The 17,941-nt window shown below is 35.7% G+C and overlaps 2 protein-coding genes and 1 long non-coding RNA gene across 3 annotated transcripts in view; 1 reads left to right on the forward strand and 2 right to left on the reverse strand.

Annotated features, from left to right (window-relative positions):
• Window positions 1-17,941, reverse strand: part of LOC134657987 (uncharacterized) — a 220,218-nt gene that overhangs the window by 139,214 nt on the left and 63,063 nt on the right. The gene's annotated exons all lie outside the window — the stretch shown is intronic.
• LOC134657967 (uncharacterized) overlaps window positions 1-17,941 on the forward strand; it is a 228,990-nt gene that overhangs the window by 108,162 nt on the left and 102,887 nt on the right. The window lies entirely within an intron of this gene.
• On the reverse strand, window positions 13,598-14,970 carry LOC134658137 (gastric triacylglycerol lipase-like). The gene has a single exon (XM_063513745.1). It carries the CDS (start codon window positions 14,915-14,917, stop codon window positions 13,598-13,600), a length of 1,320 nt encoding a protein of 439 aa, XP_063369815.1. The 5' UTR covers window positions 14,918-14,970.

Raw genomic sequence — 17,941 nt, forward strand, 5'->3', positions numbered from 1 at the left:
TAATATGCGAGTACGAGCGAGATGTATAGAAAGTAAATCACATTCTCGATGGCGTTTATGTCAGTGTCAAACTGGTGGTAGTGGTAAAGCAGATTTTTGGGACCCGTAATTCTGGATCGTAAACAATAAGTTTTGTTTAATGTCCCCCAACGGTATTGTTTACAAAGTTACGAGTTTTGAGGCCTATTGTTTTTGAGGTTATTTTACGGTACAGTCAGCAGCAGAAGTTGCTAAGCGGGTGAGGTGTTCAAAATTACCTTGACACGCTCTTATTCTCTTAACAATGTTTTCGCGTCAAGCTCATTTTAAACACCTCGCCCGCTTAGCAATTTCTGCTGCTGACTGTAGAAGATGTTTATATTTCTGACGAATTTTAGCCATGTAAACACAGAAAACAAAAGTTGTCCTATCTCTCAAAAGAGCTGGGGCCCCGTTTCTCAAAAGCTTGTAACTTGTAATACAAGCTGATGTCACTTATTGACAGCTTTTGTTAGAAAGGGAGTTCCACTTGTATTACAAGTTACAAGCTTTTGAGAAACGGGCCTCTGGAGCTTAATTACTTCTTGGACATTATAATTTACAAAACAGCTCTCTATGTAGCTTTGGCATATACGAAGGTTGTGCATCTGAATCGTCTTATAATATCACTAGCTGTTGCCCGCGACTTCGTACGCGTGGATTTGTATATTGGTGGTTATAAATTCTACATTAGCTTAGAACAGATTATGCAGCAAAAGATAGCAGTAGGGACGGTTAATCATTTGTTAATTATTATACAACGCATGAGATTTGTCTTTCACAACCTGGCTACGAAGTTTCAAGCCCCTAACTGAATAAAATTGTTCTCGATAATCTCGATATAATCTCTCTCAACCCCCAGAAGATTTTCAAGTCCACTATTTAATAAAACCTACTACCTAACTACCTATTTACGAAGTTTGAAGTTCCTAGCTTTAAATAAAATTTGAACCCTCTACCAACTCTCAACCCCTGTTTAAACTTTTAGGGGATGAATTTTTAAAAACGCTGAAATTACTTTTCTTGTATTGTAATAATATGCCTTTATACAACGATTCAAGTCCCGCACTCCGATAAATATTTGGGTTCCATACAAATTTTCGACCCCCTTCACCACCTTGGGGGATGAATTATCAAAAACTCTGAAATTAGTTTTCTTTTCTCTTAATAAAATACCTTTTTACGAAGCTTCAAGTTCCTAGCTTTAAATAAAATTATAACCTATACAATCTTTCAACCCCTTTTTAACCCTGTTATGGGATGAATTTTTAAAAACGCTGAAATAAGTTTTCTTGTGTTCTAATACTATGGCTTTATACAAAGATTTAAGTCCCGCACTCTCAAAAATATTTGATCTCCATACAAACTTTCAACCCCTTTTTCACCTCCTCGGGGGATGAATTTTTAAAAACGCTGAATAGGTTTTTTTGTTTTTTAATAAAATACCTTTTTACGAAGTTTCAAGTTCCTAGCTTTAAATAAAATTTGAACCCTATACAAACTTTCAACCCCTTTTGGACCCTTATAGGGTATGAATTTTTAAAAACGCTGAAATTACTTTTCTCGTATTGTAATAATATGTCATTATACAAAGATTCAAGTCCCGTACTTACAAAAAATATTGACCTCCATACAAATTTTCAACCCCTTTTTCACCACCTTAAATATTGAATTTTGAAAAACGCTAACAATAGTTGTACAGCCACACGCTAAGGCCGAGTACCTGGATTACTAAATGGACTGAATCGTTATGGAATCAAATGGTACTCAGGCGTTGCATGTGCCTGCACAGACTGCATAAAATAAGGTGGGAGGCGATAGCAAGGGATCCTATTGGCCTAAGTCCCTACTTCCCTAGCCCTAACTTATTCTATGACAAGGATGTCTGTACCGGGAGACCTATCGGTAACAGACGGATTCCCTACGGGGGGGGGATCAAGGTGGTTTGGATGGATACTTGCTGCCGATCGCCCAGGCTCAAGCGACCGATTAAGGCTGAAGGAGTCTTATGCCACAGCAAGGGTTCCTGTAAAAAGGTGGTGGATGGGAGCCTCTACTCTCAGAGTGTCGCCCTGAGCACGCAGAGGTTTTGGGTATAGAGGTAGTGAAACACCAACGGACAATTGGTATCTGATTTATTTACAATTTGCATTTCTTTATATACACAACTTTACCTATAGCACACATATGTAAATCTTATTTGTATTACATCCGTGTAAAGTGCAACTAAGACAATATGTTTCTGCTGGTTTATGCCCTAGATTGATCTGCGTGGATCAGCGCGATGTGCTGACGCAATCTGTTGCTTAAACAATAGTTTTCTTCTCTTTTAATGAAATAACTTTTTACGAAGTTACAAATTCGTAGGTTAAAATAAAATATAAACCCTATACAATCTTTCAACCCCTTTTTAACCCTTTTAAGGGATGAATTTTTGAACACGCTGAAATTACTTTTCTTGAGAGTTAATAATATGGCTTTATACAAAGATTCAAGTCCCGCAATCTAAAAAATATTTGATCTCCGTACAAACTTTCAACCCCTTTTTCACCAACTCGGGGGATGAATTTTTAAAAACACTGAAATTTGTTTTGTTGTTTTCTAATTTAATACCTTTTCGCGAAGTTTCAAGGTCTTAGCTTAAAATAAAATTTGCACCCCAAGACAAAGTTTCATCCCCTTTTTTACCCCCTTAGGGGTTGAATTTCCTAAAACGTCGCAATTCCTTTTTTTTGCAATCGGCTATTATGCCTTCCTAAAAAGTTTCAAAGCATTTGTAATGGATTCAAACTTTCAAACCCTTTTTAACCCTGTTAGGGGATGAATTTTCAAAAACGCTGAAATTACTTTTCCTGTCTTATAATAATATACCCATATACATAGTTTAAAGTCACACACTCACAAAAATATTTGATCTCCATACAAACTTTCAACCCCTTTTTCACCACCTTGGGGGATGAATTTTCGAAAACGCTGAAATTAGTTTTCTTATTTTTTAATATAATACATTTTTACAAAGTTTCAAATTCCTAGCTTAAAATAAATCTTGAACCTCATACAACCTTTCATCCCCTTTTTAACCCTTTTAAGGGATGAATTTTTAAAAACGCTGAAATTACTTTTCTTGAGTTTTAATAATATGGCTTTATACAAAGACTCAAGTCCCGCACTCTCAATAATATTTGATCTCCGTACAAACTTTCAACCCCCTTTTCACCACCTCGGGGGATGAATTTTTAAAAACGCTGAAATTAGTTTTCTTGTTTTTTAATTTAATACCTTTTTGCAAAGTTTCAAGGTCCTAGCTTAAAATAAAATGTGCACCCCAAGACAAAGTTTCATCCCCTTTTTTACCCCCTTAGGGCTTGAATTTCCTAAAAGTCGCAATTACTTTTTTTTGTAATCGGCTATTATGCCTTTCTAAGAAGTTTCAAAGCATTTGTAATGGATTCAAACTTTCAACCCCCTTTTAACCCTGTTAGGGGATGAATTTTCAAAAACGCTGAAATTACTTTTCCTGTCTTATAATAATATATCCATATACAAAGTTTAACGTCACACACTCACAAAAATATTTGATCTCCATACAAACTTTCAACCCCTTTTTCACCACCTTGGGGGATGAATTTTCGAAAACGCTGAAATTAGTTTTCTTGTTTTTTAATATAATACATTTTCACAAAGTTTCAAATTTCTAGCTTAAACTAAAACTTGAACCCCATACAACCTTTCATCCCCTTTTTAACCCCCTTAGGGGTTGAATTTTTCAAAATCGCTTCTTATCTCTTGTACACTTTACAAATGCAACCTAGTGTGCAAATTTCAACTTTCTAGCTTTTGTAGTTTCGGCTGTGCGTTGATGAATCAGTCAGTCAGTCAGTCAGTCAGGACACTTGCATTTATATATATAGACTAGCTGTTGCCCGCGACTTCGTACGCGTGGATTTGTATATTGGTGGTTATATATTCTACATTAGCTTAGAACATTATGCAGAAAATATTGCAGGAGGGCGGTTAATCATTTGTTAATTATTAATATTATACAACGCATGAGACTTGTCTTTCACAACATACGAAGTTTCTAGCCCCTAACTAAATAAAATTGTTGTCGACATAATCCCTCTTAAACCCCTTAGAAGATTTTCATGTCCTCTATTTACCTAACTACCTATTTACGAAGTTTGAAGTAAATAAAATTTGAACCCTATATAAACTTTCAACCCCTTTTAAACCATTTTAGGGGATGAATATAAAAAAACGCTGAAATTACTTTTCTTGTATTCTAATAATATGCCTCAGTACAAAGATTCAAGCCCGTTCTCACAAAAATGTTTGAACTCCATACAAACTTTCAACCCCTTTTTCACCACCTTGAGATATAAATTTTCAAAAACGCTGAAATAATTTTTTTTTCGTTTTAAAATAATACCTTTTTATGAAGTTTCAAGTTCCTAGCTTAAAATAAAATTTGTACCCTGTACAAACTTTCAACCCCTTTGTAAACCTGTTAGGGGATGAATTTTACAAAACGCTGAAATGACTTGTATTGTCTTCTAATAATATCCCCAAATACAAAGATTCAAGTCCCGCGCTCAAAAAAATTTTTGATATCCATACAAACTTTCAACCCCTTTCTCGTCACCTTAGGGGATGAATTTTCAAAAACGCTGAAATTAGTTTTCTTGTATTTAAATTTAATATCTATTTGCAAAGTTTCAAGTTCCTAGCTTAAAATAAAATTTGAACCACATACAAACTTTCAACCTCTTTTTAACCCTGTTAGGGGATGAATTTTACAAAAGGCTGAAATTACTTTTCTTGTCTTTTAATAATATCTCCAAATACAAAGATTCAAGTCCCGCGCTCGAAAAAATGTTTGATATCCATACAAACTTTCAACCCTTTTTTCACCACCTTAGGGGATGAATTTTCAAAAACGCTGAAATTAGTTTTCTTGTATTTAAATTTAATATCTATTTGCAAAGTTTCAAGTTCCTAGCTTAAAATGAAATTTGCACCCCAAGACGAACTTTCATCCCCTTTTTAACCCCCTTAGGGGTTGAATTTCCAAAAACGTCGCAATTACTTTATTTTGTAATCGGCTATTATGCCTTTCTAAGAAGTTTCAAAGCATTTGTAATGGATTCAATCTTTCAACCCCTTTTTAACCCTGTTAGGGGATGAATTTTCAAAAACGCTGAAATTACTTTTCTTGTCTTATAATAATATCCCCATATACAAAGTTTCAAGTCCCACACTCACAAAAATATTTGATCTCCATACAAACTTTCAACCCTTTTTTCACCACCTTAGGGGATGAATTTTCAAAAACGCTGAAATTAGTTTTCTTGTATTTAAATTTAATATCTATTTGCAAAGTTTCAAGTTCCTAGCTTAAAATAAAATTTGAACCACATACAAACTTTCAACCTCTTTTTAACCCTGTTAGGGGATGAATTTTACAAAAGGCTGAAATTACTTTTCTTTTCTTTTAATAATATCTCCAAATACAAAGATTCAAGTCCCGCGCTCGAAAAAATGTTTGATATCCATACAAACTTTCAACCCTTTTTTCACCACCTTAGGGGATGAATTTTCAAAAACGCTGAAATTAGTTTTCTTGTATTTAAATTTAATATCTATTTGCAAAGTTTCAAGTTCCTAGCTTAAAATGAAATTTGCACCCCAAGACGAACTTTCATCCCCTTTTTAACCCCCTTAGGGGTTGAATTTCCAAAAACGTCGCAATTACTTTATTTTGTAATCGGCTATTATGCCTTTCTAAGAAGTTTCAAAGCATTTGTAATGGATTCAATCTTTCAACCCCTTTTTAACCCTGTTAGGGGATGAATTTTCAAAAACGCTGAAATTACTTTTCTTCCCTTATAATTATATCCCCATATACAAAGTTTCAAGTCCCACACTCACAAAAATATTTGATCTCCATACAAACTTTCAACCCCTTTTTCACCACCTTGGGGGATGAATTTTCAAAAACGCTGAAATTAGTTTTCTTGTTTTTTAATATAATACATTTTTACAAAGTTTTAAATTCCTAGCTTAAAATAAAACTTGTACCCCATACAAACTTTCATCCCCTTTTTAACCCCCTTAGGGGTTGAATTTTTCAAAATCGCTTCTTATCTCTTGTACACTTTATAAATGCAACCTAGTGTGCAAATTTCAACTTTCTAGCTTTTGTAGTTTCGGCTCTGCGTTGATGAATCAGTCAGTCAGTCAGTCAGTCAGTCAGTCAGTCAGGACACTTGCATTTATATATATAGATGTATAATTTCACAAGCGTTAAATACATATTCTGTATAATTTTCATGACCAACCACCTCTGGAAAATCTCTTAAGTACTATTTTTTTGATAAATTGTATAATTTACAATACTCCGAAAAAACTACAGAACCTTCCTCTTAAATTAAGTCAACCTTTCCTAGAGAGGCTTCCTTTATAGCCGTTTTACATAACCGCGCCGTCCCGCGGGTGATGTCGGGCCCCAGAATAGTGCGCCGTAACGACTCTGAGAGTGCGCGTATGCGTAATACAAAGTTAAAGGTATATAATCTGAGGAGTGTGTTTTAGGCTGGAATTTCCATTAGTATTTATACAAATATTAACACATTTGGTGAGATTTAGACAATAGAAACAGGGTATAACAATTAGGTGGAACTTATAGGTACCTATTTTATTCAGGTTTAATACAAATTTTAATAAATAGCTCAGGGTGCCTAGCCAAAACGTCAAACGAAAAATCGAGATGCTACGAAAAGTCACGTGACTATATCCATACATTATTTAAGTTTCGATGGGCGTTTTTTATCAACGATTGTCATGTTGGCTAGGCCCCCAGAGATGTGTTGTCTTCTAATAGTCTCTCTAATTTAATTATTTTCTTTTTTATTTGGTTTCCTGTTATTTAGATGCTTACTACTACTAGGTGATGTACCTATAACATGTTGTAAATAAATAAATAAAACCGGCCAAGTGCGAGTCGGACTCGCGCATGGAGGGTTCCGCACCATCAACAAAAAATAGAGCAAAACAAGCAAAAAACGGTCACCCATCCAAGTACTGACCCCGCCCGACGTTGCTTAACTTCGGGCAAAAATCACGTTTGTTGTATGGGAGTCCACTTAAATCTTTATTTTATTCTGTTTTTAGTATTTGTTGTTATAGCGGCAACAGAAATACATCATCTGTGAAAATTTCAACTGTCTAGCTATCACGGTTCGTGAGATTCAGCGTGGTGACAGACGGACGGACGGACGGACGGACAGCGGAGTCTTAGTAATAGGGTCCCTTTTTACCCTTTGGGTACGGAACCCTAAAAAGGTAAAAGTAACAGGCATTTCAAACAGACCCTTAAGGCCAAGTCACTACTTGAAAAACCCTGACCGAAAACCGCTAGAGCTAACCCAGACCTAATTTCTAACCTCCCCAACTAAAAAAGGTATATATTACTTCGTGTTCTTTATGCATTTAAGTCTTTTTTCTACTAAATTAGCCACCGACCCTTCGTTGTGATAAGGCATGCCCAATTATGGAAAATGTCAAGAGTCTCGATTCAGGTGCAAGTTGTTAGGGGCTTTAGATGAAAGGTTAAGCTTTTATCTGATGCAATGATTTGACTCTAGATAAAACGGGGAAGGGAGAGTATTGAAGAATATCAGCTAACTGATATGATTTTTCCGTCACACTCAAATCAGTTCAGAAATGCGTCACACCACACAAAACATAAGAAAACATTTTTGTACAAGCTGAAACTGACACGCTGAGCTCGCGCTCAAAACAAAAAGTAATATCTACCAAGGTACACGTGCGGGGTTCGAACCCGGACCGTAGCAGTTACTAAGTGGCTATTTGCCAACTGCGCTACCACAAGATATACGTAGGTATGATGAAATTAGGTTATTTAATCTCGAGAAAGAATTAAACAAGAAAGGGTCGTGACGGAAATCTTGAGGGGCCCACTGATTATCAGTCCGCCTGACGATATCAGCTTGTCTGTTGTTCGGAACTGTCAACTTTTTGTTCTAACTGGCAGGCTGATGTCGACCGGCGTACTGATAATCAGTCCCCTTTACTATGATTCAAATATCGGTTCGACGTCAGCTGCTGCACGTTCAACTTGACCTTAGCCCGTACCATGAGTCACTGACAGTGTCAAAACTGACATTTACGCTATAGAGAACGTAATTTACTTTATATACATCTCGTTTGCACTAATATGCGAGTACGGGCGAGATGTATAAAAAGTAAATTACGTTTTCGACGGCGTTTATGTCAGTGACAAACTAATGGTAGCCGTACTGTTAGTAAATATAGAATCTACAGCAATCAAAAGTCATGAATTATTCAAAAGCAATTTACACCGACTGTGCCTTAATTTCCATACTGCAAGTTTGATTATGATTAGACTGCAAGCACGTCAGCTTTCAGAAGTTTTACAGCAGTCTGAAGTTTCAGCGAGCATTCGGGATTTCAGAAGTTTGAGCAATAAATTGGTGTTATGATGTCAAAGAGTTTTAGACTATAAGCTTTAAGGTGCAGGGGGCCAATTTAGACTGCGGGGTAATTTAAACTAATCAAAATAACTTCCCATGCTTTACATTATTAACTAGAGTGTCATATACGAGTATGTCCAGATAGCGAAAAAGATGTGTTGTGTGTGACTAAGTTAATAATGTAAAATAGGTATGGAAGATATTTCGATTAGTTTAAATTACTCCGCAGTCTAAATTACCCCACTGCACCTTACATGCTTGAAAACTTGTCAATCCGTTTAAGGCACAGTATGTATAATGTATAAGTTACTCTATGGTTTACGATGGGTGCTAGCGCTGCACTCTGGCGGTAGAACATTGCAGTAACACCCCCTATGAAGAGTTCTCATTTCATTTCATAATTTGTATATAGCTAACATAGTTAATATAGGTATTAAGTAAAGGTCAAGTAAACATTGAACGCCCATGTTGGGTAAGTTAGAACAATGTAATAGTAAACATAAATAATAACAAGCAACAACGGTTGCACTCCGGGAGTGCCGATAGAAGTGAAAATTCACCTCACTATGTTACCGACGCCCGGTATCACGATACATACGTTTAGCGGAGGTATTCTATTTATTTATTACCTAGAATTATTATCATTCTCAAATAATCTCACACTTTTTCATTGACATGTTTATTTACATACTGCCATGACAACGCCAAATTATTTGAACATAGGTAAAGAGTCTTGAAAAGGAGTCCGCAACATAAATGTCAAATAACATTGAGTTTTTCTTTATTGATTTAAATGCCATTAAATTATAAGTGGCCACCTTACGGGGCTTACGGTCACGTGATCGCCTTACGCTGTCTCGCGTTTATCATTTTTTCCCCACCTCAAAAAGTGCCCAGCGCCGCTAAAGAAGTTTTCACTTCAAAAACTTCTGGATGAGATTGGCTCGGGACCGGGATAAGTCGAAGACTCATGCTCAGTAGTGGGCGATAAAAGGTAAAAAGGATATGATGATGATGATGATAAATAGTAAAAATAAAACACGCAGTTTGCCAAGAAAGTATTTCTATTTCCTGCCAATTTTCATGTTATTTCTAAATGTAGTTTTTATTTTTACCTGTTTCTTTTTACCTGTTTATTTATTTTCTTTATTCTCTGAATGTAGATACTTTTCCATTCTTTGAGTTATTGCTTTTTCCGCTACGTTATCTACCGACTAAGCCCTTCGACGATATTTTCCTGTATAAACTGATGCTTCCCAATTTATTAAAAGCCGTAACAACCAATACATACTCAATCAAATGTCTACCGTATTGTCGCACAATAAGGTCTAAATTAAAATCATTTTTTAACTGGCGGTTAAGACTGTTAGTTTTGGAGTTTTAGCGATGAACTAACTCATCCAATTGTATACCTTGTTCTTGGGTGATAAGTTCCAAATTCAATTTGGTTTTTAACTGGCTGTTAGTTTTGGTTTATTAGGAATGAACTTTAAATATAAGGGCTTTTGAACGCAGTGACCTTTGAAGAGTGAGTAAACCTAGTGACATTTGACAAGAAATGCTTTATAAATTCACTTTATGACAGTCTCTGCTATTATTTTTGTCTTAAACAGAATTTTCAGGTGTACTACCACTGAAGTTAAAATCAAGAAAATAATATCACTACACGTTATAAAACAAAGTCCCCCGCCGCGTCTGTCTGTTTGTGTGTATGTATGTTCGCGACAAACTCGAAAACTTCTGAATGGATTGTCATGCGGTCTCCACCTATCAATGGAGTGATTCTTGAGGACGGTTTAGGTGTACAATTTGTTAATGTTTTGTGTTACCCGTTCGAAGCCAAGGCGGGTCACTATACTTCGTTTTTTTTTTAGCATTAGAAATAAGGTAAACAATCTTGATGTGTCTTTTAATTAAAAAACACATTTTAAAAATAAGTTGCGGTAAATATGTAACAATTATGAATCTAATACGATCTTATATAGTACATATACGGTCACTAGTTTAGAAAATAAAATTCTACAAAAATTGTAATATATACTTACAAAATTATTATTTCTGATTGTTCTCCAATTAACTTTTAATAAAGATATTTTAATACGGTAAAATCTTTTGCACCGTTTTTATCAAAAATAACAAAATAAATCCTTGCTAATAACATGTAAATCTCATGAAGAAATGTTTTATGACTTATGTTTTTTATTGAAAGCTCGGGGGGCCTGGGACTTTCCCAGAATACTCATTTCCAGTAAGGGCATTTATTTGTTCCTGAGTCATGGTTGTTTTCTATGTATTTAAGTATTTGTATAAATATTATATCTATCGTTGTCTGAGTACCCACAACACAAAGCCTTCTTGAGCTTACTGTGGGGCTTAGTCAATTTGTGTAAAAATGTCCTATAATATTCATTTATTTATTTATTTATGTGTTACCTTTCACACCTGCTACAAAAGGATAATTATAATATAATAAAACCGTGCTAAAGTTCGTTATGCCCGTGTCTTGACCCAGTTATAAATACCACCCTGTTCATAGTACATATCTTCTGAAACGTCTTGTCCCATTCACGGTTTTAAGAAAATGGGACCTTGGTATCTACAAAATAAAGTTCTGTTTAGCTTATAAATACCCCCTGTTCATAGTGCCTTATAAAACGTCTTGTCCCATTCAACGTTTCTAAGAAAATAGGAACTTGTTTTCTAGAAATTAAAGTCTATATTAGCACAACGTGATTTGATATTTTGTCACACGCATGAAATATCAAAAGAAGCCTACCTATGGAGATATCATGATTTGAATATAGAAAATTGATATAAGGCTTTAGAAAAAGGTGGCTTACTTTCTTTAAGTCAGTGTTTCGCGCTTTTATGCTATCTGTCTCTCTATCGCACTAATATCTAAGAGTGATAGAAAGACAGAAAGCGTTTTGTTGTCGTACGCAAACGATTGGCATATTGGCTAGGCCCCCTGGAGTAGAAAAATTACAATAATCGCCAACTTTATGCTTAGTACAGTCACCTGCAATAATATGTTACTCAACGAAGGCCGCAAAAATATCTGAAACGATCTTATTTGTAGAGCCATAAGAGCGTGTCACATAATTTTTCGGCCTTCGAAGAGTAACATATTATTGCAGGTGACTGTACAAGTATTTATTTGCGTGTATTTATGAAGTTTTATTTTGTTCACAGGTAAAAAGAGACTGCTTTAAGGTGTAAAACAGGTATTTCTTAATCATGATTAAAAATCATCGTTTGATGCGTTTAATGATTAACAGACTTTATTATTTATTTCACTAACAAAATTTAGCACGAGCTTTTCCGATCGCTATAAAAAAAACCCAAAATATCCATTATATATTTCTTTCCTGCCATTCCATTACCGTCATTCAAAGTTTATGAAAAATTATAATCAATTCAATAATGGAAAGGAAATATAAATCTTGGGGCACCTTTTTTCTCCTATTATGGATCGAAAATGCTCGTGATACTAAGTACTAAAAAACTATAAATTTTCCATAACACTAATTTAAACTTTCACGATTTTTACACATTATTAAATTGTACACCGGGACTTAATCGCGTATCTAAGTTCTCCGAGACCACGGGGACAACGCCGTCCTTGAAACGTCGGAGGTAAATCTTAAAAATTAGATACGCGATTAAGTCCCGGTGTACAATTTAATAATACATTTTCCAATAAAAAAATTTTAAATCAAGCTTTCACATAATAATTTCACATAATAATATGTGTGAAGGTTTAAAATCGTGGGTTCAAACCTTGTGCTGTATAGAGCAGAAAAAATTATGCTCGAAAAAAAGATGATAATAAATTCGGTCACGATCCCTACCACACAAGAGGTTAAATGGCTTAAAGCCATGTCACGAAACGTGGAATAGAGCCGTACAGATGGATAACAAATGCAAGTATCAGGTTTATCCGGGGTCAATGTACTCGGATCGATACCCGTATCTAGGTCGCGCTTTGTCCTGCTAAATAAAGATGAGAACACCCTGTATGTAGATTGTAGTGTAATTCAAGATGACAAACGCATTTTTAACACAAGCATTTTAACGGCCCCCTAGCCTAGTAACTAGTGACCCTACTTAATAAAGTTTAACTAAATCGTTAAATACACACAATAGGTTGGCCATCGCTATCCAACGCGGCAAGTGTGATGGGCACCTTTGCACCCGGTACAACTCGCGGAGGTCTTTTTGAATAGTATATTTGTAGTTTATTAATTAATTTAAGTTATTTTTTTAAGGACTGTATAAACCATTAACGGAATTTGCTGAAAAATATATTCCTTAAGTAATACACACATAGATCCATAAATATATTAACAGATTTTTATAAATTAGGTACTAAACGACGGGTCTCCAGTGGCAGATTTCCGATTTCAAAATTTGATAAAAGAAACTAAAACAGATAAACAACTATTTAATTTTTGAAAAGAAGATGAAAGCATTATTCAATGTTTTCAAAAACACATTTTCAAAATGTCAACTTACACTGTATATTCTATTTCTCCCTCTCACTCTTTTCAAATTTTACACATATCCCTAAGTGAAATACTTTGGTAAGCTAGGCCTCAATACGATGCTCCAACGCTCACGAAACTAAAACACCCCCTCGCATCTCTCTCGAAAAATAATTGAATTAAAATCAGAAATCTGCCGCTATAAGAATAAGAAAGTCTAAATAAAATAGCATTGGGACTGCTGAGACCGGTTCATGCATGTCTAGTGTTGCACCTGTGAACGGATTCTAGCAGGCGTTCTACATGACATTAAAGCTCTCCAATGGGCCTCTACGTGTTGAATCTATATCCCCACGCGAGCCTATCAAAAGACCGGGATTTATAGGCCCGTGAATTCCAAAAAAAAAAAAAAGAATAAGAATAAGAATATTTCTCTTTATATATGTATACAGGTTATATACTCATAAATATATTTGACTGTCATTGACAGCGGTGGGGTAAACGATATGGCTTAAAAATCATCGTATGGCTTGAATTAGGAGATATTACTTCTCTTCATTTCAGCGTTTTCTCGGTTGCACTCTAAAGGGAGTCCGGAAACCGCTTTGGCTTTCTTATTATTTGCTGACTATATAAGTCCCCAATGGGATGTAGGGAACACTCATCATTAGAACCACAACCATCAGAACTATACTCTCTTAAATACTTTCTCACAGTCGGAAACGTATATATAGGTATATATTGGCTTCTGATATTATCAAAATGTGTCCAAAGCGGATCAGAAACATTATGATACTCGAGAAGATTAGGCATTTGTTTTGCTGCCCATAGAGAGTCCCTCATATCCACAATCCCATCATTAAGACCCTGAATCACTACGACAGGACAGGTTACTGCTGAGAGATTGTACGCTGGCGGGATAGCCCTCCCATAAAGTTGTGTATTAGCCGTAGGTCCATAGTCGAACTTCAAAAATTCCGTCTCCGTCATTGCTTGTCCATATCTAGCTGCTAATTTAGTTGAAATACCTGCCGGTGTATGCTCATATACTATTCTTAAAGTATTAGCAGTTATTGAGCCTGGATTGGGACTATCCAGAATAGCGTCTAAAGTTCCACAAATTATACCAGCGAATATGTCTTCCTGACAAAGGAAATTTAGGATTCTCTGGATAGGGTAACCTTTAGTTAAAAACTCGTAAATGCCAGCGTCTTCTAGTGGTTCTAAAATTCCATTGACAGCTTGCGTTATAAGTCTGAATGGTAGAGATCTTGTGTTTAAGTGTCTAGTAGCAGGCGCTAAGCCTATAAAGAGCTTTGCTTTATTGCAATAGCCAGGTTTTTCAGAGCACATGATGAAAAACGTGCCACCTCCTTGAGAAAATCCCATGTAATTTAGCTGTTCTGACCCTGTTTTATTTAAAACATAATCTATAAACGCAGACACGTCATACATTCCCATTTCATCAGTTGAAAACTGCCAGAATTTTCTATCTGTATCAGGGTTCAATATTACATGAGCTCTGGAGTAAAATGTTCCTCGATAACTGCCGAACCACGTATCGTAGCATTCGTCAGGAATCAGGTATCCAAGATTAGTGTTTGGGTCACCATCTATAAAACAGTCAGCGCTTTCTAAAAAACCATGCATGATCAGCACCGGAGGTTGTCTTATGGGACCACGACATTTCTTTCCCCGTGGAATTCTGAATAGCGTTAGAATGTATCCATCCTCAGTTGTAACCGTGTGTGTTTCCGCTTTATATCCATTATTGGCCACTAGTTGAGGGAAGGTGGGTGTGTAGTTGACATCTGGGGGGTAAGGTGGAAGTTTTAATTGTCCCTCAGCCAAGGTACCGAATAAGGTGAAGCAGACCAAGAGGTTTACGCCATCCGGGACCATTCTGCAATCTGGAAAAAAAGAAATATATGATTAATTTATTAAGAAAACATTATTTAAGCTGACCAGCTTTATAATTATTATAGACATACGGTATCGACCTAATAGCTCATTCATGGTCAGCTTTTTGTGTTAAAAAAATAGTGTTAAATTAGAAATAAAGTAAATCGGTCAAGAGCATGTCGGGTCATGCTTAGTGTAGGGTTCCGTAATTACCATTCTTTTAGAATAGGCTAAACGCGGTTAGTGGTATGGTAAGTCCGGCTAACGATTTCTTATGTTAAATACCAAACCTATAAAATGATCTACGACACCCTTGTATTAAAACGCCAACATAAATAAATACACCATTTACTTATTTTACGAAAAAAGCATATTATCTTTGTTCTTAAAAGTGAAATAAGATAGTAGGTCATATAGGCTCCACAAGTATGTAGCTTTTAATATCTTCAGAATACTACCCGCATGCCATACTGACATAGCCGCACCGCACGGACCATCGTGTATTGAGAGCGCGCATTTTTCATGTTCACTTGGTATAAAACAGCCCTTACACCGAGAACGAACGCGTCGGTTGTGAACTCAAACGGTTAGCGTTTAAGGTTGATTTTAGAACGTGTCTTGATTGAGTTATAACGTTTTGGTTTTCATAGTTTCAGTTGTCTTTTGTTTTCTAAACGTAGATATTGGCAGTGGGCGTTATGAGTATGTTTTTGTGTGGAAGGAACGAAAGCGAAGTTTTTAAATGAGAATTTTGAGCGTGAAATTAAAATGCCTGGATCTAGTTACATTCTTCTCGACTGACATGTTTTCAATCTACACACTTATATCGAATATAATCGTAGGTATGACGTACGTATGGATCAAAAAAAGTACAATGGAATCGGAAATACACTATCTGAAAGTCAGTTAAGTAATCTATGTGTTTCCTTTGGTATTCCCTTTCGGCAACATTTTGTATGAACATAACTTTCGCTCTAACTTTCAACCTCTACACTCCCAGAGGGGAGACATTTGATAGAGTTATGATTTCTTTGAAGCAGGTTTTATGACGTCAATAATAAAAAAAAAAAGGTTGCAACAATAATAGATTAACTTGTGGATATTTAATCGTCTACTAACTTCGCTCGTAACTAATTAACTAATGTAATAGAATCTTGCAAGTTGCTCTACGATGGAGTCATATTTCTGTTTTAACGAGTCAAATATTTTGGGGGACTTATGTATAATAATAAATATGAAAAAAACAATCACTACGTATTCCATAATTTAATAAAGCGTCACTTAATAGTTAAACACACACATAAATCCATAAATATTTGTACAGATTATTGTAAAAAGATATGAAGAAAAGTCTATATTGTCTATTCCTCAATTTCCTCATAACAGCACTTGTGATTTAAAATCGCTAAAACGATATCGCGATTGATGGCTACCAACCTAACAAAAGCAAAATTAATACAGTTTTGAAACTAAGTGCATTGCTGCCAACTTACAAAAACTATTTTTTTAATGTCATCATCGTTTAGTGAACGTCAAATAAAAACAAAGTTCACCATAGACAATGTTTTTTTTTATTTTGACGTATCCCGCGCTTGTGAACCTGGGGGCATGGTAGTGCCCCCGCCAAGACGAGCAAAGCGAAGCGCAAGGGCACTACCTACCTTTTCTCGAAGCGCTTCGTCGTTTTTTTGAACCCTCATAACTTGGGTTTGGATTATACCAGATAAACAAAATTCTCGGGATATGATGCCAATAGTGGACTTATTAAACATAAAAAATTTCAATTGCATAGCTCTTATACTTAAGATTTTATTCATATCTAAAAAACCCCAATTTCGTCACTGACTCACTCACTCACTGTTGATCATCAAAACCTCTAGGGTACTTCCTGAAGTCCTAGGAAGCTGAAATTTGGTATGTAAGATATATTAGTACACAAACAACAAAATAATTCAAAAACTTGAAATTTTTTGCACCTAAGGGGGGGAAAGGGGGGTGGAATTTTGTATGGGAAATCAATAACCGCTGAACCGATTTAGTTGAAATTTCGTATGTAGATAGTTTTTGTAATGTGGAATGGCATTGAATAGTTTTCAACCCCAAAATCACCCCGTAAGGGTGAAAAGGGGATGGAAAAGGGCGTCAGGGGAAAAGGAGGGTTGAAGTTTGTATGGGGAATCAGTAAAAAGCAGATTGTATAAAAGATGCCCCGAGGTACGTATTTCAGGATTTTTAATAGTACCTTAAATCACACGCGCAACCCTTTAAATTAGGGGATGGAAGCAACTTACAAAAAGAAGTGAAATCCCACCAAAAACATTTTCATGTAAAATGTTGCCAAAACGAAACCATAAGGCTCGCACTGACAAAAAGTTATGAGATCTCTTGTAGAGCCAAGCTTCTAACTCTACAAGTCCTAACTTCACAAACTCTACACCTTAGTCAAAATATGTGGCTTGGCCGTTTCGTTACTCCAAGAACTATTGTATTATAAAAAATAATGAATAGTGAATACATTTTTCACCTTACGTCCATGTGACAGTAGCGAAACGGTCAAGCCACATATTTTGACTAAGGTGTAGAGTTTGTGAAGTTAGGGCTTGTAGAGTTAGAAGCTTGGCTCTACAAGAGATCTGATAACTTTTTGTCAGTGCGAGCCTTATGGTTTCGTCTTGGCAACATTTTACATGAAAATGTTTTTGGTGGGATAAAGTATTTTCAAATTAATTTTGCATTTTATTTGTAAGTCAGTAGTCGTAGAAAAGCATTGTATGCAACGTTGTATAAGTAGTTCAAAAATGCTTGTGGCGGATTAATTCATTTACATATAACGTGAGAATAGGGGAGAGTGAATGAATTGCGGACATTTAAGAACACTTCTTCTTCTTTCCGCTAGACCTGTTCCCATTTACTTGGGGTCGGCCTTCTTTGACCTCAATTTCCATCTAACGCGGTCTTGTGCTACGTCTTTATTTAAATGAGCTTCTTTTAGGTATTTTTCAACCGTCATCCACCAGGTGGTAG

The sequence above is a fragment of the Cydia amplana genome, chromosome 21 (genome assembly GCF_948474715.1).
Source record: "Cydia amplana chromosome 21, ilCydAmpl1.1, whole genome shotgun sequence".
Lineage (NCBI taxonomy): Eukaryota > Metazoa > Arthropoda > Insecta > Lepidoptera > Tortricidae > Cydia > Cydia amplana.